General features: G+C 39.1%; 1 protein-coding gene across 12 annotated transcripts in view; it reads right to left on the minus strand.

The window, feature by feature from the left end:
• Positions 1 to 24,152, minus strand: part of LOC133661820 (neurexin-2-like) — a 957,097-nt gene that overhangs the window by 666,022 nt on the left and 266,923 nt on the right. For 10 of the 12 annotated variants that reach the window (XM_062065342.1, XM_062065341.1, XM_062065339.1 and 7 more), the window contains exon 4: positions 22,306 to 22,335. The exons of the other annotated variants lie outside the window; for them this stretch is intronic. In XM_062065342.1, the coding sequence (XP_061921326.1) occupies positions 22,306 to 22,335 (30 nt within the window). The remainder of the gene's footprint in view (positions 1 to 22,305; positions 22,336 to 24,152) is intronic. 12 annotated transcript variants of the gene reach the window in all.

The following is a 24,152-nucleotide window of genomic DNA, read 5'->3' on the forward strand; positions in this document are numbered from 1 at the left end:
GGTAGAGAAATGGATGGATGGGTGACATTTCACTCGCTTCACTTTCGTGAAGTCTTGGCGTGCGTTTAAAACCGCACTGCTGTTATTAGATTGTGACAGATGTTGACAATATTAGACATCGGTGCATTTGACCACCCAAAAATATACAGCGAAGGAAAAAAATATCCTTCTCTCACCTGCTATGACTCTGAGAGTCTTATGGACAGGAATAAACAATATGTGAAACACGTGAAAGGAACGTTGCCACAGCTTGTTTATAACCTCTTGCTGCTTGTATTCGAGGATGGAAATTAATTCATGCATAATAATATATTGAAATATTTAATACATAATGTGTAGATATCCTAACAACATAATTGCTGAAATCAACAGTGTATCCATTAGGGCTGTGAATCTTTGGGTGTCCCACAATTCGATTCAATATCGATTCTTGAGGTCACGATTCGATTCAAAATCGATTTTTTTTTTCAATTCAACACGATTCTCGATTCAAAAACGATTTGTTTCCCCATTCAAAACGATTCTCTATTCATTCAATACATAGGATTTCAGCAGGATCTACCCAGTCTGCTGACATGCAAGCAGAGTAGTAGATTTTTGTAAAAAGCTTTTATAATTGTAAAGGACAATGTTTTATCAACTGATTGCAATAATGTAAATTAGTTTTAACTATTAAATGAACCAAAAATATGACTTATTTTATCTTTGTGAAAATATTGGACACAGTGTGTTGTCAAGCTTATGAGATGCAATGCAAGTGTAAGCCACTGTGACACTATTGTTCTTTTTTTTCTATTTTTTTTTTTTACAAATGTTTAATGATAATGTCAATGAGGGATTTTTAATCATTGCTATGTTGAAATGTTAACTAATATTGATACTTTTGTTGATAATATTCATTTTTGTTTCACTACTTTTTGGTTTGTTCTGTGTCGTGTTTGTGTCTCCTCAATCGCTCTGTTTATTGCAGTTCTGAGTGTTGCTGGGTCGGGTTTGGTTTTGGAATTGGATTGCATTGTTATGGTATTGTTGTGTATTGTTTTGTTGGATTGATTAATTAAAAAAATAAAAAAAATACAAATAAACAAATTTCAAAAAAATCGATTTTAAAAAAAATGAGAATCGATTCTGAATCGCACAATGTGAGAATCGCGATTCAAATTCGAATCTATTTTTTCCCACACCCCTAATATCCATTCATCCATCCACTTCTACCGCTTATCCAAGGTTGGGTTGTGGGGGCAGCAGCCTAAGCAAAGAAGCCCAGACTTCCTTCTCCCCAGCCACCTCGTCCAGCTCCTCCCGGGGGATCCCAAGGCGTTCCCAGGACAGCTAGGAGACATAGTCCCCCCCAATGTGTCCTGGGTCTTCCCTGTGGCCTCTCACCGGTCGGACATGCCCTAAACACCTCCCCAGGGAAACGTTCAAGAAGCCCAAACCACCTCATCTGGCTCCTCTCGATGTGGAGGAGCAGCGGCTTTACAAAAAGCCAATTTAAAAAAATAACACGGTTGACCAAAGTACTTGACAAATTGGGTGAGAAGATAAAAAGTTACAAATTAGTTCATTGTATAATTCTTTTCAGCAACACATATACACAAAAATAAATCTAACAACATGTTGCTTTCTATCTCCTATTTTCTCCACTGTGCTGATCTAACAGCAATATGGCAAGTGTGACGATACGAACACGTGACACAAACAGGAAGTGTTGCGAAGGCGAGACCGTCCAGCGTTTAGAAATTGGGACACAGATACTATTAAGGTGTGCTAGCATTTATTTAACTAATGTAGTTTAAGCTACTTCCTGTTGTATTCCTTTTCCGGGGGTGTGGGGGTTGAAGGAAATTATGCCTGTGTGAAACCGACATCTGTCACTTTCTCAAAGTGAGGCTGCCAATGAAGCGTGACTCGCCTCGGAAACGGCGTGCACGTGCCTCTGATCGATCTTAAGGAAGAGTGCTCGCCCAACGGAGCGGCAATAGCTGTCACGCACCTAGCACCTTGTCATTAGTTTCACCATGGGGGAGCCGCTGGAGGTCTGGCAGGGCAGCCTCTGTCCAGTGCTGTCAATCAACATTAGCTTCATGACTGTAATTATGCCATTAAAATGGACGACTCAGTCATCAGCCGCTGCAATAATGAACTCTTGAAATTGGTAATTGTACCGCTGCTATATTGTTTCTATTGAACGTTTTCTATTTCAGCCTAAGGTAAAAGCACATGTAATGGTATTTATTTCAAAAGGAACAATTGACATGGCATTGACTAAATGTTATCAATTTTACAGAAAGCATATGAAACAATATATAAAATATTTAAAAAGTTCAATATTTTGTATCACAGACTGTATATGTATATTACATAGATTCATTACATAGTGAAATATTACAAGCCTTCATTTTATGCACTTTGAATGATTATGGCTTATTGATGATGAAAACCCAAAATTGTATTTAGTTTAGTTTATCTCAGAAAATGACATAAGACCAATTACATCAAGAATGTCGGGCTTCTGAAAAGTATGTTTATTTCTATGCATTTAAGTGCTTTGCATTAATGACTATATCAATACAACATGGCGCCGAGGCCATCAGCCTGTGGCACTACTCAGGTGGAATAAAACCCAGTTTGCTTTGGTAGCAACCTTCAGGTCATCTGCAGATTGGCTACTGTATCTGTTATCTTCCTCTTACCAACACCACGTATTTCTCACAAGTTCAGGTCAGGCAAATTTGCTGGCCAATCAAGCAGAGTAAAACAATGATCTGAGAATCATGCAGCTTTTGATCCATCTGGCTTTTTTGGGTTTTTAAGCAAGTGGTGAGAGAAAAGTTACCACAGGGATAACTAACAAGCATTCATAGCGACATCACTTCGATGTTGGCTCTTCCTATCAATGTGAAGGTGCAAAGTCCTGGTGCCAACAATTAAGTCATGATTTTTATGAAGCTTGTTAGCAGAATAAAGCATAAAGTTCTGTAAATATTCCTGTTTGATGGCCGTGATAATTGTGGACCTCAGAAAACAAAGTGGACCAGCAGGTGACATGGCAGCCCAAATCATCACCAACTGTGAAAAACAGACTTAGGACAACAGAGCAACAGTCCAGTTATTTTTCTCTACAGCCTTGGTAAGATGCTCATGACATTTCCTCTGGTTCAGGAGTGGCTTGACATGAAGATTTCCAACATTTTTAGAAGTCTAGGATTGGTCTGTGGGTACAGTGCCACTTAATGCACTGAATTCAGGCTCAGTCCAACTTATTATTTCCACTCAATATTCTATGAATAGGCTTGGGAACAGCAATCAGTGAACAGCCAGCTTCTTCATGACCTTGTGTGGCTTGTGTGCCTCCTTTTGCAGGCTGTCAATAGACCCTCTCTTTCAGGAACTTTCCCATTTACTAGGGTAAATAAAGTTCCCTTTGTGTTTCCACCAAAAACTACCTCAGTAAAATTAGTTATTCAGGAGCTATTTGTAGTTGTTGCCAGCTAGGTGAGACTTTGGAAGGTTCCTAGAACATTATTGGGAACGGGCCGTGCTGCTGACCACTGATTGGTTGAACACAGTTGGGGCGTTTCTAAAACGTATTTTTCAAACACATAACCGCCATTATGGAGTCTGCGAGGACGACTCGTTAATTTGCCATTTCTTGTGTAATTCTGTTACAACATACTTGACAATTGAGAGAAAAAAGAATGAAAGGAACTTTCGACTTGCAGGAACTTCTGTGGGGCAGCTGTGTGCTGAAGAACGCTGATCAGTGAACCTATCTTGCGGTGTTTTTAGTTAAAGTACCAATGATTGTCACACACACACTAGGTGTGGTGAAATTTGTCCTCTGCATTTGACCCATCCCCTTGTTCAACCCCTGGGAGGTGAGGGGAGTAGTGGGCATCAGCGGTGCCGCGCCCGGGAATCATTTTTGGTGTTTTAACCCCCAATTCCAACCCTTGATGCTGAGTGCCAAGCAGGGTGGTAATGGGTCCCATTTTTATAGTCTTTGGTATGACTCGGCCGGGGTTTGAACTCACAACCCACCGATCTCAGGGCGGACACTCTAACCACTAGGCCACTGAGTAGGTTTACTCAGCAATTGTGTTTAAACTTTCTGCAGTTTAATGTGGTTTATCATTTTTACAAACTTCATTTTCATACCCAAAGCTCTTTTAAAAGTATTTACAGAAGAGAATGAAGTATTAAGCCGGACTTCGAAATGGCGACCTCAGCTCCTTACTACTCTGTGACTTTGTTGAATAATGTGAAATAAAGGACGAAGTAAAAGAGTGGAACAAAGGTAAATCACATCAAATGTTCACTATTTACTGTTAATGGTTGCTGTAAAAACAGTCAGTGACATGCCATTTGTGTAGTTATTAGCCTCAACCCGAGTGAACCGAATGCTAATGCTAACAAGTTAACACTAAATCCGATGTGTTTGTGTTGTCGCCGTTGGATAAAGACTGACAATTATTATTTATTAATTATTATTATTAGCTGAAATGGACCATAAGGACTCGCTTGACCCTCATGAATTCATCATTTACTGAGACTCTCTGATTGTTGCGCACTTAAGACAAAAGCCTGACTTTTTAAGAAGAAATCAGTACAGTTTGCTTTTAAATCATATCGTTTTGTATAATATTGCTTTGTATTTCCTTTACTGACACTTTTGTAAAATAAATATGACTTAATATTGTCTGTTTATTTACAGGGTATCAGTGTAGAAATATACTGAACCACTCCTAAAATACGTCATCAGACTGATTTCTATAAGTTACCCTGAACTGTGAAATGCAGTGGAAACACAAACAATACACCTCGACAGGAAACTTTAGGTCCAGGAACTTTTCCGGTTGACCTATGACATCACACCAAAACAAGGCATTGTTGAGGCTCCTCACAAGTCTCTCTTTTATGATTTCAGGAAGGGATGAGGCAACAGCCCAGTTCTTGTTGTACCTGATGTCCTCTGTAATATTGGCACAGATTACAAATATTATGTCTCTAATGGCTATGCTAATGGGAAAATGGCAGACAGCACAAAAAAATACCCGGGATTGGGCCAAAAAAAGACACTATTATCAAGAAAGTCCTCCAAGAGTTGCTGGATGCGGGTCCGAAGCAAAGACTGGTGGGAGAGAGTTGTTTTGAAGGAATTTTCGGACGAAGAATGGAAAAAAAAACCTTCAAAATATCTCAAGGTGAATTCAATAAGCTCTTTTGATCGACGGAAGGTGTTTTCAGTTTGAAGGAAATGTCGTGCCCCAACCCCGCTTCAGATGAGGGTTGCTATTACTGTGTACAAGCTTGCTAGTTGTGTGGAATACAGAGTTATTGCTAATCAGTTTGGAGTGCACAAATGCAGTGTGAAGTTTTGTGTACACTTTCTTATTTGCCTTGTGATAAACATGATTCATTCTCTTCTATCTCAAAAGTATTTGTTCTGGATCAATTCTTCATTTCCTTGGCTGCCTTTAAAAAAAAAAGCTTTTCCTTTTTTTCTCCTATCGATGCATTTCAAAATGACCCGTTCTTTTAATTTGTTCAGCAAATATACAGTCTCTTCGTAATTTCAGTTGTTGCCTATGTTTTGATTAAATGGGATCCGCTTCCGGGTTACATCCCGCGTTTAGACTGGCGCATGCGCAATACGAAGACAGCACACACCCACTCAAAAGATCTGGTTTTCAATCGGATAACATAGGTGTGATAGTCTGATTATTCAATACCAAAACACGATCAGATTAAGGTGTATCTATGGGTTGGAGGATTCTTATTTTGAGCCAAAATTTTGGAGAAATCAGACTAATTGAGTGCATTGGAACTTTTTCACTGACAGAGTCTACCCTCCTCACCAGTTTATCAATGTGTGTGGCGTCCTTCGTCTCCCCCAGCACTGTAGTGCATAGAGGAGGGCACTCGCTACCACAGACTGGTAAAATACCTCCGGCAACTAGTTGGAGATGTAAAAGGACGCCAGCTTCCCAAGGAAGAAAATGGTGTTGCCCTTTTCTGCACAGAGCATATGTGTTGGCATTCAGTTCATCATCCTTTAGCACTCCCAGGTATGTGTAGGTGTTACCTTTAATGAGAACCGGTTGTGGGTCTGTTATGGTTCTCATTTCCCTGGTCTTGGAGGTGTCAAGGATCAGGTGGTTTGTGTCGCAGCAAGTGTCATCTGCGGTCCCCTCCAAGGTTTCTCATTACGCCCAATGGGTTGAGTTTTTTCTTGCCCTGATGTGGGATCTGAGCTGAGAATGTCGTTGTGGCTTTTGCAGCCCTTTGAGACACGTGTGATTAAGTGCTGTATAAATAAAGTTGGATTGATTGATTGAGAGTTGTACTGAAAATTCGACCTTTACAGGATAAACAGGACTGTAGAGACCACAGTCCCCAGTGGTGCTCCAGTTTACTGGTCACGGACCAGCAGTTCCCCAGTCGTACTGACGTCTGCTGGTCAGGTACTCAACTTCCATGTCACCAGATGTGATCTTATTTGCATCGTTGGAAGTTTTGCCCTGAGGAACAAAAGACTGAATGGATTTCAATGCGCTGGAGAAATCCAAGAATGTTATCCTCAAAGCACCACTGCCTTTGTCCAGGTGAAAAAGAGATTGGAGGAGTAAGAAAATGATGGCATACTCAACTCCCATATTCTCCCAATATGCAAAATACAAGGGATCGAGTGTGTGGTGGGTCTATGGCTTCAGGTGATTAAGCAGAAATCATTCTATCATCTTCATCATGTACGACGTCAGACCGACCGGCTTCAGTCAGTCAGCTCACCAGGATGTGGTGTCTTCAGGACTGTAACAATACAGGAAGGCTTCCACAGCTGCAGGACCCTCCCCTGCTCCAAGCGCAGATCAATGATGTGCATGCAGCCTAGATATGGGTTTCTCACCTCATCAGGTAAACAAAGTACCTCATTGATGGTGGACTTCACTCTCAGAGGTTTTAAAGTTCACTTGAACAGAGCCTCTCAGCGTGGAGGAGTCCATATATATGAGATAACTTGCGAGGCAAGATCGTAATAAGAAGTAAGAGAAAAAGTATGTGAACAAACAAATCTGCTCGATAGGCAGCCACTCGCGTCAAAGCTGGAAGTGCAGTTTGACCGAGATCAGTACTAGAAGAGCAAATTCACCAACTCCTTTTAAACAAACCAAATATGATGTGTGAATTGATCCCTATATGAAATATTAATATTACTTTTGTATGTTTTACATTGACTTATGACATGTTGGGTTTCTACTTTCAATCTCGCACTACTTCATTATAACCAGCTGCGACTACACAGAGTCTGAGTCTAAATCAACTGCCCTCAGTGAGCTTGGAGCCAGATGGCTATCTTGACCCGGACCTAGTCTATTACACTGTGGGTTAGATACAGATCAGGCTCGATATTCCCTTCATTTTCCTTGCAGTATCTTCAAGGAGATCTACATTAGACCTGCCAGGAGACAATCTTCCTGGACAAGCTTAATTTGATTCTCGCTACACAACATGCTGGCCTCCAAGAGAGAGACCTTGTGGCGTCATTTGCATAGAAACCAAATGGGTCGTGAGTGAAACTGATGCGCAAACCCTGCATCTAAAAATCCTAGCAATTTATATCTATGACGTTGTATTTGTTGTATTCTATTATTTGATATCATTGGAGAGTTCATGGATTAACACATTAATTAATGCCAAACCAGCTGCAGGGCAGTTATAAGAGGCACACCTCAGAGACTGCTCTAATAAACCCTAAACTTGGTGTATAATATGCCAGCGTACACTATACACCTGACTAGGCATATTTATTTGACTACATGCACCCACAGGCTTTTTGATTTGATAAACCTGCACAATCTAATTGTTTACAGGGGCTTAGAACCGTGAGTAGGTTTAGGAAATGAATTATCTTTTTTAGCAACATAAGAGCAGAAAATAATGAACACATGCTCTAAATATGTTCCAAAACAACCACAATAATGAATACATTGTTAAATTCCCATCTCCCATGCTCACTTTGAGGACAAATATGAATTAGATAGCTTAAATTTAGGTATTTTATAGAAAGTTACATTTAGTAACTTTATAACATCATATCATGAATCATATACAGAAATAAAAAATATTTTTGTGGAAATAAACATCATTTTACATAATCTGCTGCATGCCAAGCAAGCACCACAGCGTGTGGTGTTTTAAGCGGTCTCTTGGACAGCGAGATACAGATCAGCAGGGACTGAGGCCTGGGGTTCGTCCTTGCATTGGCACTGAAGGACAGCCATAGCTTTAAGGAGATTTGACATTGATCTTTCTAGGCCCGGCTATGTGACGGCCGACGCACCCGCCTGTGATCATTAACTGCGGCCATAGCCTTGTTTAATACGCCGCTACCTCGGGTCACATGCATGTGCACACATAGAGGGCATACAAAGCACAGAAGCCATTAGGAAGGGAAAAAAAGCAGGTAATTCGCTAACATGTCAAACGTTCTAAATAGGTTTATTGATTTTTCCCTTTTTGTTCCATCCACATGGGAGCAAACCATATTAATCTTGGAAACAAGGTGATCAATATAAATGGCTGGCTGGGCAATGTTTGATGAATAATCAGCTAGTTGCCTTTATCGCCTTTAATTGTATTTGCATGAACCCATTATCCAACTTACTTGCCTTGTGTTTTCTTTGTAATTTTGGTAAATTAAAAACGACGAAAGCTTGGCGGGTGTTGCTTACGTTATAAAGAACACGTGTTGGTTCGAGACTGCAGAATAATGACGTCCTTATGTTGGATTTGTTTACATCCATTTGATACTTTCTATTATGTGGCTCTGTGCTTGGCAGTCGACAACATTGCATGTCTAACAGTAGGTGGTTGGGCTGCACAATTAAAATAATTGTAATCACAATCACGATTTTGGCAATTAAATGAGGGCAATCGTCGGTGATATTACCATTTAAAAAGCAGGCTCCGCTGCATATCAAATCAAGCACTTTCACAACCACTGTGGAAGAGAACAGTTCCATAAAGCGTGCTCCCGACAGCAACAGAGGCTTTTGTGTATGAGCACAAAACTCCATCACTATACCAAACTGAAACTTTACCATTATTGGTATTATTAACATTAACAAACTTTTCCTGGGGTTGCTGAAGCCTTTCTGTGTGGAGTTTGCATGTTCTCCCCGTGACTGCGTGGGAGTCATCATCCCACCTCCAAAGACGTGCACCTGGGGATAGGTTGATTGGCAACACTAAATGGTCCCTAGTGTGTGAATGTGAGTGTGAATGTTGTCTGTCTATCTGTGTTGTCCCTGCGATGAGGTGGCGACTTGTCCAGGATGTACCCCGCCTACTGCCCCAAGTTCAGCTGGGATAAGCTCCAGCACTACCGCGACCTCAAAAGGGACAAGCAGTAGAAAATGGATGGATGGGTGACATTTCACTTGCTTCACTCTCGTGAAGTCTCGGTGTGCGTTTAAAACTGCACTGCTGTTATTAGTTTGCGACAGGTGTTGACAATAATGGACACAGGTGCATTTGACCACCCAAAAATATACAGCGAGGAGAAAAATATCCTTCCCTCACCTGCTATGACTCTGAGAGTGTTGACAGGAATAAACAATATGTGAAACACGTGAAAGGAACGTTGCCACAGCTTGTTTATGACCTCTTGCTGCTTGTATTCCGGGATGGTCAGTCGTCCAGTATTTAATTGCGAACGTTGTCAGTGTCCCCAAACACAAACACGAGATAAACATTTTGTCATCTCATTGAATTGAACCCAGACTGTGAAGCGACAGCATGCTGAGTTGTCAGTGAGGCACAAAGCCAGATGTGAGAGGTATTACTCCTATTTATTTTTGTTGGCCAAACTGTTACACTGAACCACATAGTGTTGTTGCAGAAGAACAAAGTGTGTTTATTAGACTGTATTGGCAAAACAGTTGTGTCTTTAAAACTGATAAGAACAAGTAAACAATGTTTTTTCTAAATTATTTGTATTTGTTTTCATATCATGAAGTGATTTCTTTAAAAATGGTCCATGTGACATAGCATTTTGTGAATGTTTTGTGGGTGCAATTTATGGAGGTTAATCTGCGTCATTATTACAAAAAAAATGTTGATACTGAATGTATGTAACTTCATTTTTTGCATTTAAATTTTGTGAACAGATTTTTTTTTACATAAAATTATGCTGACAATTGAATTGAAACAAATTCTGTGTTTTAAAATTTGGTGCATAAAAATGTAGTGTTTTAAATTTCAGTGCGGAAAAATTCAGTGTAAAAGAAATCAGTGTTAAAAAATTCAGTGTATAAACATTTTATTGTATAAATATTCAGTGTAAAAAATGCAGTGTAAAACAATTCAATGTAAAACAAATCAGTGTATAAAAATTTAGTGTAAAAAAATGAATCCATCCATTCATGATCTACCGCTTGTCCCTTTCAGAGTCGCAGGGGGTGCTGGAGCCTATCCCAGCTGCACTTGGGTGGAAGGCAGGGCACATATATTTTGTGTATAAAAATTAAGTGTAAAAAAATTCAGTGTCGAAAAATGTGTTGCTTCAAAAAGCAAGACTCACTTCCGGTAAATTACAACTGAAGCCACCGATCCTGTCTCAAAACCAGCCAATGAGGTGTAAAGTTTGAAGTCACGTGACACAGGTCTTGCAAAACAAAAAAAAGGCAGTTAACTGGGCTACATAATACAACATAATTAACATTTCAATGTGGCCCACTGGATATTTTCAAACTATAGATACAAGTATGATTCCAATGGTTAAATTATTCACTTTTGAGTGACATGTGGTTATGTGTCGTCATGTGCAGCTAAACTGACTCTGATACACAATGTGACTAGGAGATGATGCTGCAGATGATGTTCAGGTAAACGTAACGAAGAACACATGTTTGGATGCATTCATAAAGGGAGGAATACATGTTTGAGCGTAAGCTCGTTGTTCACAAGACAAAGTTTGGTCATTAACAGATGACCAGAGGAACAGTGATATTACAGTATATCGAATAAGTGGATGTTTTTTATCCTTTTGCCTTTATTTTTCAATGGGTTTGTTGCTCTTGCTTGATTATAAAATAAGTTGATCAAGGAGATGGTCTACAGTAGAGGAGCAACGTTCATATATTTTGAATATTTTGTGCTTTATTGTTCATAGTTAATATTGTAAATCCCACATTCTGTATGTTCATGTACATTTGAGTGTCTTTTTCAGTAAAAAACAATAAACAAAACCTCAAAAACGCAATTAACTTCAGTTATTTTACTGAATTATGACAGTCAGAATGTACATAAAATTATAGACTGGGATTAACTATGAACAATAACACACTGGATATTAAGACAAATGTGTTGCGCTCCTGCAGACCACCTCCTTGATTGACATCTTTTATAATCAAGAGCAACAAAGATGCAACAAACACAGCGAAACATAAACACAAAGGGTAAAAAACATCCATATACTTGATATAATAATGTCACTGTTCTGCAGAACTTTCCTGTACAATTCTGCCTCCGTCTGACACTCGCTATGGCTTTTTTGCTCTGTAAGCAAGCCCCGCCCACTCTGTTTGTTACCTAGAGCTTCGTATGTCACTCAAAAGTGAAGATTCTAACCATTAGAATAATTTCTATAGTTTGAAAATATCCAGCGGGCCGCATTGAAATGTTGACTGTATTATGCCCAGGTAGACCAGTTAAGTGCCTTTGTTATGATGTTTTGCAAGACTCATGTCACGTGACTTCAAACTTGACACCTCATTGGCTAGTTGTGAGATGGGATCGATTGCTTCTGTCTTAATTTACCGGAAGTGAGTCTTGCATTTTGAAGCAGCACATTTTTCTACCCTGAATTTTTTTACACTGAATTTTTATACACTGAATTTGTACACAAATAATTTTTTTACACTGAATATTTTCACAGTGAATTTTTATACACTGAAATTTTTTACACTGAATTTTTATACACTGAATTTTACAACAGTGAATGTATTTTCAATGAAACTGTCAGCATAATTTGATTTTTTTTAAAAATCAGTTTGCTAAATTGAAATGGAAAAAATTCAGTTACATAATTCCAGTGTCAAAAAAAAAAGCTTTCGTAATAAAGACACAAATTAACCTCCATACAATTAATTCCCATTGACACATTTCTGCTCAAACTCTTTATCAGTGACGTGCGGTGAGGTTCATGGCCGGTGAGGCACTGACTTCATCACAGTCAGATTTACAAAAAAAATAACCATAAAGAGTATCTTATTCACCATTTGATTGGCAGCAGTTAATGGGTTGTGTTTAAAAGCTCATACCAGCATTCTTCCCTGCTTGGCACTCAGCATCAAGGGTTGGAATTGGGGGTTAAATCACCAAAAATGATTCCCGGGCGCGGCGCCGCTGCTGCCCACTGCTCCCCTCACCTCCCAGGGGGTGAACAAGGGGATGGGTCAAATGCAGAGGACAAATTCCATTACACCTAGTGTGTGTGTGACAATCATTTGTACTTTAACTTAATTTTAACTTTACACATACAAACTGTAACACACAAAAAAGCACATTTAATAAAAAATAACTTTATTATGGTCTTACCTTTACTTATAAATTAAGTCCATGCGCCACTCCTTTTGAACAAATGCATCGATAACTTATTTATAGAAGTCTTCCTTATCTTTCTTCGGTTTTAAAAGTCTCTCTGTCTCGATGGAGATCTTCCTTTAATTATTACCTCCTGTTTCGATTGAAAGTAAAGTTTAAAAACTGTTTTATTTTAGATATGTAATCCTCCATGTTAAAAGTCAAGGCGAGAGGAAAAAATAAACGATCGCTGCTAACTGTTGCTGCTTGTTGTCACTTATTCTGCAGCCGAGTAGTCGCAAGAATGATCCCTGGGATCAATAGCGCCCTCTACCACCATGAGGCGGGATTACTGCGGGCCTCAGCCAGTGCGTCTTCGCAGCCGTTTTATGATTGCTCAGCACAAGAAATACGTTACACACATACAATTGTTGACAAAACACACTGTACATTATATACCTCAGCTAACTAAACTATGGAAATGTATAATATAATTCATATAGCAATACGGTCTCACTGCACAGCAGGCCAGCAGTTAGCTGAGTCATTGCGCAATCCATGGTGAGGCTCAACTGGCTGGTGACTCACCACAAGACTCTTGTCAGTATTTGAATGGCAAATGGGAAAATTCTGCGATTTTGAATAAAAATAATCTAAAACTGGTGAAGTTAAATGGAAAATAACTTCATAGTATAATCGCTGGATACATATAACAATTTAATTTTTATTTTTTATTTTTCCTTTTTTTTTTTCCATGATGGAACGTGAGGCCCTTGCCTCACCTGCCTCCCCTGACTGCACGTCACTGCTCTTTATGGATCTGTCCTGTTACCAATATGTCCCCTCCAATGTAAAACTAATTTTATACGCCCTTGGATGTTTTAACAACACACTGTTCTGCTTGTCTCCTTGGAGTTGCACTAGCAGGTTTAACAGTGAACCATTGTGCGAAGTAGAGTCTGGCGCATACTTGCCAACCTTGAAACCTCCGAATTTGGGAGATTGGGGGCGTAGGGGGTGGGCGGGGTGGGGTTAAGGGGGAGGAGTATATTTATAGCTAGAATTCACTGAAATTAATGTATTTCTTATATATATATATATATATATATATATATATATATATATATATATATATATATATATATATATATATATATATATAGTACAGTAAACAGTAATGAAAACACAGTTGTTCTACTAACTGTACTGTACTTGCTGCTTACTTAAAAAAAAAAAAACACTTACCTTTCACTATTTGAGTAGCTTTTGTTCTGCCATTTGAGTACTGGCGAGCAATCTCTGAATACGGGAACATACCCTTCACGGATTTGTTGAAAAACATCCGCAAATGAGAACGGAATGTTGCTTGCAAGGTGGCCCATAATACTGCGTTGCCGCCGCCTTGTGCTTCTCCGACCGTTCATGTGTGACTATATCCATTCGAACACCGTGTTATGGGTTATAGATAAACCTATGGATAACGGCGACATATATAATAGTCTCACTTTCAGGTGAGAGGACGCTAAAGGCAGTAAAGGCACGCCCCCAATATTGTTTGTCCGGCTGGAAATTTTGGATATTACAACTTGCCGTAGTTTTGAAGCGATGCATTATGGGAATCCGGATGTTGTGTGTCAGTGTATTAACGTGCCGGCTGGAATAAACACAAGCTGAGAAATAGTTCCGTGCCTGCCTACTTTATTGGTTATAGATAAACCTATGGATAACGAAGACATATATAATAGTCTCCTTTTCAGATGAGAGACGACGCTAAAGGCAGTGCCTTTAAGGCACGCCCCCAATATAGTTGTCAAGCTGGAAATTGGGAGATTTTTGGGAGAATGGTTGTCCCGGGAGATTTTCGGGAGAGGCACTGAAATTCGGGAGGGTTGGCAAGTATGGTCTGGCGCCATTTTTCCATCGAGAGCCAACATTTATTGCCAGTGTTCTAGCGAGATGTGCCCCCACTGGAATTCATGCACCCCATGTATCTGGGCATGTGTATGAATCCAGGGAATGCAGAAATGTAAATGTGCATTGACAGACTCCTTCACTACATATACTAAATAACTATTTTCGTATGTTGTCATTTATTATACGTATTTCACACGAAAACGATCAAATGTATGATTAGGTCAAGTTAAGGTGTCCAATCGATGAAGTGTGGACCACCCATTAATGTGGCTATTTTTTATGGCGCCAAAAAAAGCATAAAAATGGAAAAATAGCGCTGAAAGCATCAGGTAATGAGAAAAAACTGATACTTTGACACTAATAATGAACAAAACACAAATATTTTTCTTCAAATGCATGGATAACGTTTAGCCCTTTTACGAGACTAACTAAAAATTACATTAAGGAGTGGCGTTCACCCCCCAACTATGTTTTATCTAATGTAATGTACAGTTGTGATTTAATAATCATGATTATCCATCCATTGTCTTCCGGTTGTCCCTAATATTGATAGAAAAAATTGTGAGTATTATTTTGGCCATATTTTTACAGCCCTTGGTGTGCTAAATTTAAACATGTGTGTACATTGGAGATGCTGGAATTAAAGGGGCCGTTTGCAACATTTACACAGATGCCTAGACATAATATATAGACATAATAACATAATATATTATATCTGTATATATATTATTCTGTACACATATTATGTATATATTCCTATATATGTTCGGTTTTTTTATCGCTATATTAGTCTATTTATACCTGCATTGTCCTTTCCATCCTTACACTTTCCATCATTGTAACTGAGCTACTGTGTTGAACAATTTTCCTTGTGGATCATTAAAGTTTGTCTAAGTCTAGAGGACGCTAACTTTCCAATGTATTTTACACACTATTTCGGCTTCTTGTACGTAATGACGTACTTTAGGTACGTACGTAACAAATGCACGCGCATTAGCTTTAGGTGTTATTAGCTAATAATAGCAATTTGTATAGCTAGGGTTAGCTGTCATTGAATATAAATTCTATCATAACAACAACATGACTGCAAATTGTTCGCCGCTTCTCTTAAACTGCGTTTGTATGTGTGCACGCCCTCCCTGCGTGTATGAGTTAAGGAGACCGGGTGAGTGACCGCCGTAAACACCAATCATTTTATTTGGGCAGGTAAAATAAATATTACATTAACTTTGTAATAGTGAAAAATAAAGACAATTGTCAAATAAATGTTTTCTGTTAAACAATAAATAGTTAAATAAGCTCGCCGGTGGTGTTCTTGTTATATGTTTTGCTTTGAAAATTGTTACTGTGAGGAAGTTGCAAACAGCACTTTTAAATGAGGGTGTTATTGTCGGGATGTACTAGGAAAAAAATCAATAGTTTTTAACAAAAAGTTGTATATTTTAAAATACAAAAGCTGTCCAGGGTACGGAAATGTTTTGTAACCTTGTGTAGGGGTAGTGTACAGTATGCAAAAAGGTTAGTCATGTACCTTTTAATAGTAGTTTCCCTCAAAAAATGGGCGCTGCTAGGAATTGAGTTATTAATAGTACACAATTTCATGGTGAAATAAAGTATTGTACGTATATTGGCAGGAAAGAGCGTCATCTCCATGATAGACCTTTGTTGCTCTGTGTTTTGTGACTGCTTTAGAGTAACATTCAGGAACCAGTAATGTAGCCTTACACAGGGATGAGAATTTGACAATATTTTTCCGGTTCCGATTCCGCTTTCGATTCTGCTTAACAATTTGGCTTCATATTGGTTCTTTAATCTTTTTTTATTAAGACAAAAACAGAACAAAACGGTGAATTAGCAAATAAATGTTTGTTTATATTTGCAAGGTGAAACTAATATATGATAGGCTCATAATATGCAACTCAACATATTTCAAGTCTTGTTTTGGGTATAATTTTGATGTTTATGGCTTTTAGTACAGTTTATGAAAACCTTGAATTAAACATCTCAGAAAATGTGGGGTCTTCAAAAACTGCAAAATATGATCATTAAATGTATGTGAAATAAATGCTTGACATATCTCACTTTGCATAACTTGAACTCACATTTGAAGTTAAATTGCTGACATTAATTGACCTTTACACGTTATTGAAATCGCTTGAGTTTCACTTGTGTAATGGAAAAGACTGATTGAAAATGTGGTTGGAGAAAAACATGCAACTTTTCTCTGACTAGAATTGAACATTCAACTCACGGAAATCAGGGGCCTTGTGGCAAATGGGTGCAAACGTTTGTCCACAAACTTAGTCACTGCTCTGTGACTGTGAAGAAACTCGAGGTATACGTGAACTGGAGCTAGGACTCACTGCCCCCCGCGGAACTAGTCAGAATCTGTCTCTCGTCATGCTCATCTAAATGGGAAGGCATTCATTTCAATTTTACAGGCAATAGCGCTAACATTATAGGCGGTGTTAGTACCTAGCATTTACGCCAGATGACTGCTGCTGGGATGAGATTAGCACAGGTCAAAATTCAGATATTCATTTATAGTTATTGCATGCTGTGTGTTCAAATGTTTCAACATACACTACCGTTCAAAAGTTTGGGGTCACATTGAAATGTCCTTATTTTTGAAGGAAAAGCACTGTACTTTTCAATGAAGATAACTTTAAACTAGTCTTAACTTTAAAGAAATACACTCTATACATTGCTAATGTGGTAAATGACTATTCTAGCTGCAAATGTCTGGTTTTTGGTGCAATATCTACATAGGTGTATAGAGGCCCATTTCCAGCAACTATCACTCCAGTGTTCTAATGGTACAATGTGTTTGCTCATTGGCTCAGAAGGCTAATTGATGATTAGAAAACCCCTGTGCAATCATGTTCACACATCTGAAAACAGTTTAGCTCATTACAAAAGCTACAAAACTGACCTTCCTTTGAGCAGATTGAGTTTCTGGAGCATCACATTTGTGGGGTCAATTAAACGCTCAAAATGGTCAGAAGAAGAGAACTTTCATCTGAAACTCGACAGTCTATTCTTGTTCTTAGAAATGCAGGCTATTCCACAAACTTGTTTGGGTAACCCCAACTTTTGAACGGTAGTGTATTTCTCACATGTCCTCCTTTTGATGAAATAGCAACCTTGTAATCATTACAAATAGCGCCGTTGCAATATTTTCTTGTAAAATTTAGCCAAACTTTGGAGCGTTTGTTCCGCCTGGCCACCATTTTGCTGTCTGATGTCACTATGCACGTCATTCCCACCCACTGGCATACACAAGGAAATCATTTGAAAAATTTGCAAGAGATTCCAAGGAACTGATACACTAAGAACCAGTTCTGACCAAGAACCGGTTTCTCGATTACTGTAACGTATTATTTTCGGGTCTCCCTATGTCTAGTATTAAAAGATTACAGATGGTACAAAATGCGGCTGTTAGACTTTTGACAAGAACAAGAAAGTTTGATCATATTTCGCCTATACTGGCTCACCTGCACTGGCTTCATGTGCACTTAAGATGTGACTTTAAGGTTTTACTACTTACGTATAAAATACTACACGGTCTAGCTCCATCCTATCTTGCTGATTGTATTGTATAATATGTCTCGGCAAGAAATCTGCGTTCAAAGAACTCTGGCTTATTAGTGATTCCCAAAGCCCAAAAAAAGTCTGCGGGCTATAGAGCATTTTCTATTCTGGCTCCAGTACTATGGAATGCCCTCCCGGCAACAGTTAGAGATGCTACCTCAGTAGAAGCATTTAAGTCCCATCTTAAAACTTAATTGTATACTCTAGCCTTTAAATAGACCCCTCTTTTAGACCAGTTGATCTGCCGTTTTTTTTCTGCTCAGCCCCCCTCTCCTTCGTGGAGAGGGGGGCAACAGTTTCGGTGACCACAGATGACGCGCTCGCTGTCCAAAGTCGGGACCCAGTTTGGACCACTGATATGTGCATCAGTTGGGGACGTGTCTGCGCTGCTGACCTGTCTCCACTCAAGATGATCTCCTGCTGGCCCCACTATGGACTGGACTCTCACACTATTATGTTAGATCCACTATGGACTAGACTCTCACACTATTAACTAGATAGTCCCCACATCTGCGGTCCCCTCCAAGGTTTCTCATTGTCATCCCATTGAGTTGAGTTTTTTCTTGCCCTGATGTGGGATCTGAGTCGAGGATGTCGTTGTGGCTTGTGCAGGCCTTTGAGACACTCGTGATTTAGGGCTATATAAATAAACTTTGATTAATTGATTGATTGATTCTCATCCTATAGTCTTACATGACATGCAATATTTATGTAAACAGCACACACATGTACTTAGTGTTTTGTCAGTTCCCATCCTGAGAATGGAAAATCTAGAAAATAAAGTTCTTGAATAAACTGTGCTCGAGGACAGGGTTTCTTTTAAACTTTTTGGACCTCGGGACCCAACTTTACTCACTACAGGGGGACCCGGGACACAGTCAAATATTAACACTGAATTAGTAATCTTACTCTTGATTTTAATTGTATCTAATTTATTTACAGTTTAACAGGATTAACCCTGGCAAATTATAGGAAAGCATGTGTTTATTATAAAGATTATTATCAAGGCTTAGGTGAGATTGATCAAAATAAATATATTGCAAAAAATACATACAATTTGGCAGGGCTAAATTCTAACGATAATACATCCATCCATCCATTTTCTACCGCTTGACCCTCTCGGGGTCTCCGGGGTGCTGGAGCCTATCCCAGGTGCACTCGGGCGGACAGCAGGGTACAAATAATAATAATAAGAAAAAGAAAAAGAAAAAGAAAAAGAAAAAGAAAAAGAAAAAGAAAAAGAAAAAAAAGAAGAAGAAGACAAATGTTCCTTTCAAAAAAACTGTCAATAAAATCTAAGTGAAATGAAAATACAGCTTGACGACTTTGGTCATAATTTTTGCATCTACAAAACCCAAAACCAGTGAAGTTGGCACGTTGTGTAAATTGTAAATAAAAACAGAATACAATGATTTGTAAATCCTTTTCAACTTATATTTTATTGAATACACTGCAAAGACAAGATACTTAACGTTCGGACTGAGAAACTTTTTTTTTTTTTTTTTTTGCAAATAATCATTACTTACAATTTAATGGCAGCAACACATTGCAAAAAAGTTGGCACAGGAGCATATTTACCATTGTGTTACAAGGCCTTTACTTTTAACAACACTCAGTAACTGTTTGGGAACTGAGGAGACCAATTTTTTAAGCTTTTCAGGTGGAATTATTTCCCATTCTTGTTTGATGTACAGCTTAACATGTTCAACAGTCCAGGGTCTCCGTTGTAGTATTTTACGCTTCATAACGGGCCACACATTTTCAATGGGAGACAGGTCTGGACTACAGGCAGGCCAGTCTAGTACCCGCACTCTTTCACTAAGAAGCCATGCTGTTGTAACACGTGCAGAATGTGGCTTGGCATTGTCTTGTTGAAATAATAATATGTTGCTCCAAAACCTGTATGTATCTTTCAGCATTATTAGTGCCTTCACAAATGTGTAAGTTACCCATGCCTTGGGCACTAATACACCCCCATACCATCACAGATGCTGGCTTTTGAACTTTGCGCCCATAACAATCCAGATGGTTATTTTTGTCTTTGGTCCGCAGGACAAGACGTCCACAGTTTCCAAAAACAATTTGAAATGTGGACTCGTCACACCACAGAACACTGTTCCACTTTGTATCAGTCCATCTTGGATGAACTCGGGCCCAGCCAAGCCGGCAGCGTTTATGGGTGTTGTCGATAAATGGCTTTCGCTTTGCATAATAGAGTTTTAACTTGCACTTACAGATGTAGCGAATAAGTGTTCTGAAGTATTCCTGAGCCCATGCGGTGATATCCTTTACACACTGATGTCGGTTTTTGATGCAGTACCGCCTGAGGGATCGAAGGTCACGGGCATTGCCGCTTACATGCAGTGATTTCTCCAGATTCTCTGAACCTTTTGATGAATTTACAGACCGTAGATGGCAAAATCCCTAAATTCCTTGAGAAATGTTGTTCTTAAACTGTTCGACAATTTGCTCATGCATTTGTTCACAAAGTGCTGACCCTCGCCCCATCCTTGTTTGTGAGCAACTGAGCATTTCATGGAATCTGCTTTTATACCCAATCATGGCACCCACCTGTTCTCAATTAGTCTGTTCACCTGTGGGATGTTCGAAATAAGTGTTTGATGAGCATTCCTCAACTTTCTCAGTCTTTTTTGCCACTTGTGCCAGATTTTTTTAAACATGTTGCAGGCATCAAATACCAAATGAGCTAATATTTGCAAAAAATAAAGTTTACCAGTTTGAACGCTAAGTATCTTGTCTTTGCAGTGTATTCAATTGAATATAGGTTGAAAAGGATTTGCAAATAATTGTATTCTATTTTTATTTACGATTTACACAATGTGCCAACTTCACTGGTTTTGAGTTTTGTATAACTTCTCCGTCATTATATTCAGACTTCTTATATCTGTTTGATGGTTGTCATTACTGCTCCAAGTGGTGGATAAGTGTATTGGTTAATATTCAAGTGACAGAATTTAAACGGGGTATTGTTGGCACTTTTTTAATGATTAGTTATTGGATTTTATGGGCGAAATACTGGCGCTCCCATTCGCTTCGTTATAAGCAACCTTTTATTTACTTTTATTTAATATTTAGAATGCATAAAAAAACTAATCCGTAGTCATGTCTTTTGTAATGATTGTGAACGATGGGCAACATTCCAAAAAAAGTACAGTTCCCCTTTAAGCCTGCATGAAACTTGAAGCAGCTTTTTTTTTTTAAGTATTATTATCCTATAGCGGCAAAGGTCAGAACATTCACTGGCTCCTGCACTTGTTCACTCCTTTTTGAATTTATGAACTTTGCTTCGACACTGTTTTTTTCCCCCTTGTGGACAATTCTGAGTGGGCAGCCAGCGGCGGAGAAAGGTCAACAAATGAAGAGAACATAGCTGTGAGAGGAAGACAGTCCTCTCTTGGAGGCCAGCGGCGTAGAAAGGTCAGCCAATGGAGAGAAGGTATACAGTCACTGTGAGACAGTGTCAACAATGGGATACACCTTTTTTGATGTGCATAGCATAATAAAATAGCCATGTAGAATAAAAGGATTTGAAAACATGTGTGGGGTAAATAGCAAGCTGTTGTGCACAGCATGAATGTGTGCTGTGAATAAAAACATAGCTCAGCGAAACATCACAACATCAGCAATAGAATTCCAGCAGCTGTAATGTACGCTCGAAAGGTAGCCCTTTAAATGTATCAAATTGCCAAACAATAGGAATGTCAGCAGAGGGGTGACAAAAAAACTCTGCACATTCCAAACAAACACACCTTGAAGTGTTGGTGAATGAGTGTGGATAGCTTTAACCAGCAAATACATTGCCAATAAAATCATAGCTTTGTTGTCTTAGAGGGTTAGCAGAAGAGCGTTACCTTCAGCCCCAGGGTGAAGTCATCGGGGTCAAAGGTGGTCAGAGGTGAAGGTCCAGGACGTGAGGCATAGGACAGGACAAAGGGTGGGACACACATTGGTGGTCACAGCGGAACAACACAAAGACATGGTACGAGGGAGAGGTTGGGAAAAAATAAAAATGAGATGTCAGGAGCAGTTGGGTAGGGTGGTTGAAATAAGGATTTGGATTTGAATGGCACAGAGGAAATATAAGAAGAGAAAAACAAAGTTGCTAAGGGCTGCTGAGGGCAAAGAATCAGATCCTTGAAAAAGAAGGAAGAAGGAAAAAGAGAACCCAAAAGAAAAAGAGTGAACCCATACCTTGGTCGTTTAACGTCAGGTGCGCCAGACCTTGAAAAGGAAAGAATAGACAAAAAGAACATAAAGAGGAAGAAAAAAGAAGGTCATAAAAGGCACGGGAAGAACCAAAGCATTGTCACAACGTTGGACTGCAGTTTGTGACAGACATCCTGGGGCAGACTTGGATGTCAGAGTTCAACTTAAAAAGAGAAAAAGAAAGAGAGAGATTGAGAGATAAACAGATAGAGAGTACAAACAAAAAACAAGCAAACATTTTTTGAGTGAAGTGTGTGAAGGGTTTAGAAAAAAAAAGCATTTTTATTTGGCGCAATACCCGAAGGCCATTGCTCTCACAAATGCTTTTTTTTCCCCCTCTGGAGTACTTATGGAACACAGAGAAAACTGTTTGGCAAGAAAGGCTTCAGCTCAATTCTCCCTAGCAGGAATCAACTCGGTGAAAAAATAAACAAATAAAAAAACTTCAGGCAAGATTTCACACAAGGAAGGCCAGATGTGCTATTGTGGAAGTCAAAGATTATTCAAACACAGATAACAGCCGCATCCTAAAATACTCACGTGGCTTACTGTAGGCTACGCATCTGACCAGAACTGCAAGATAACAGATGACAGAGGTTTCTATGAACCTCAACAAACCTAGCAATGCTTGGGGGAGATTAAAAATTACAGTAACAGAGCCAGACTTAACCTCCAGGTTCTCAATGGACACAAGAAGACCACATAACCCCTACAACAGCACGGAGATCACAAAGAAGAGGTCTAAAGATCAATAATTATTCTACCACAGGTCTTCACCATATCTGAATTAACTAAGGCTAAGCTATGTGAGTTAATTTTGCAGACAACTGTCCAAAAGCAGGGGCTGAATAGTTGCAACTGCACAAGACCATCAGGGGAAAATGCCATTGGAGGAGGAGGGGGGAAGCAAAGTGCTTACGGCAGAAGGAGCCTGTCTGGAGGATTCATTTCTAGGAAGCAAACATTAAAAGTTAGCCAAGCAAAAGCAGTTCCCAAAAACCAATCAATTGGCTTTGACTGCAGGCAGGACATACTTTCAAGAGCTGATCCAACTGGAAGCACCAACAAGTCAACTCCTTTTAAGTGAACATGTCTCAACGTGATCGATACACTTTCAAACGTAAGAGCAACACGTTAATCAAAGTCCTTGATGGAGGGTCAGGGCATTCTCGAGTCCGCCCTTAAAGGGGTACTGCCCTTGTTTTGAAATGTTGCCTATCATTCACAATCATTATGAGAGACAAGACGACCAATGTATTTACAATGGAGCCAATGGGAGGTCCTCCCTTAAAGCCCTCTAAATAACCATCCAAAAAACAGCAACAATTCTCCATTTGTATTTTGTGATTTAAATATACAAACCGAGTCTTAGTAATATTATTATTTTCAGCGCTAACACAGACAAACTATTTGCAGTGGCGCCGTGATTAGAGGGAGCTAACTAGCTTATGTGGCTATGTTGACATCATCAGCTGTTGAGCTGATTTTTCGCCTCTCAGCTCATAAAAGTTTATCATAAATAATGTCTCTCACTTGGATAGTAGAAGAATGAGGACATATTCTGACGAGTTGGTCAACTTTGGCATACAATATAGATCTGGAAATGGCAAAAAAGACACAAAAAGATGCTTGGTCTTCGCTTGGTTCCATGCTTTTGTTTTCGAGAATTAAGAGTGATTTTTTGGCATTCGAGTGAGAGCAGACATTGTACAGTAAGTGGTGTTTTATTATGTTTGTTGGCTCTCATAAAGTCTGCAGCGAATAATAATCAGTGATGCTGTCAAGGGAAAAAGCAAATGTCATGATGCGTTTTTTAAATTAATGTGCCGCTG

The sequence above is a fragment of the Entelurus aequoreus genome, linkage group LG12 (genome assembly GCF_033978785.1).
Source record: "Entelurus aequoreus isolate RoL-2023_Sb linkage group LG12, RoL_Eaeq_v1.1, whole genome shotgun sequence".
NCBI classification, from domain to species: domain Eukaryota; kingdom Metazoa; phylum Chordata; class Actinopteri; order Syngnathiformes; family Syngnathidae; genus Entelurus; species Entelurus aequoreus.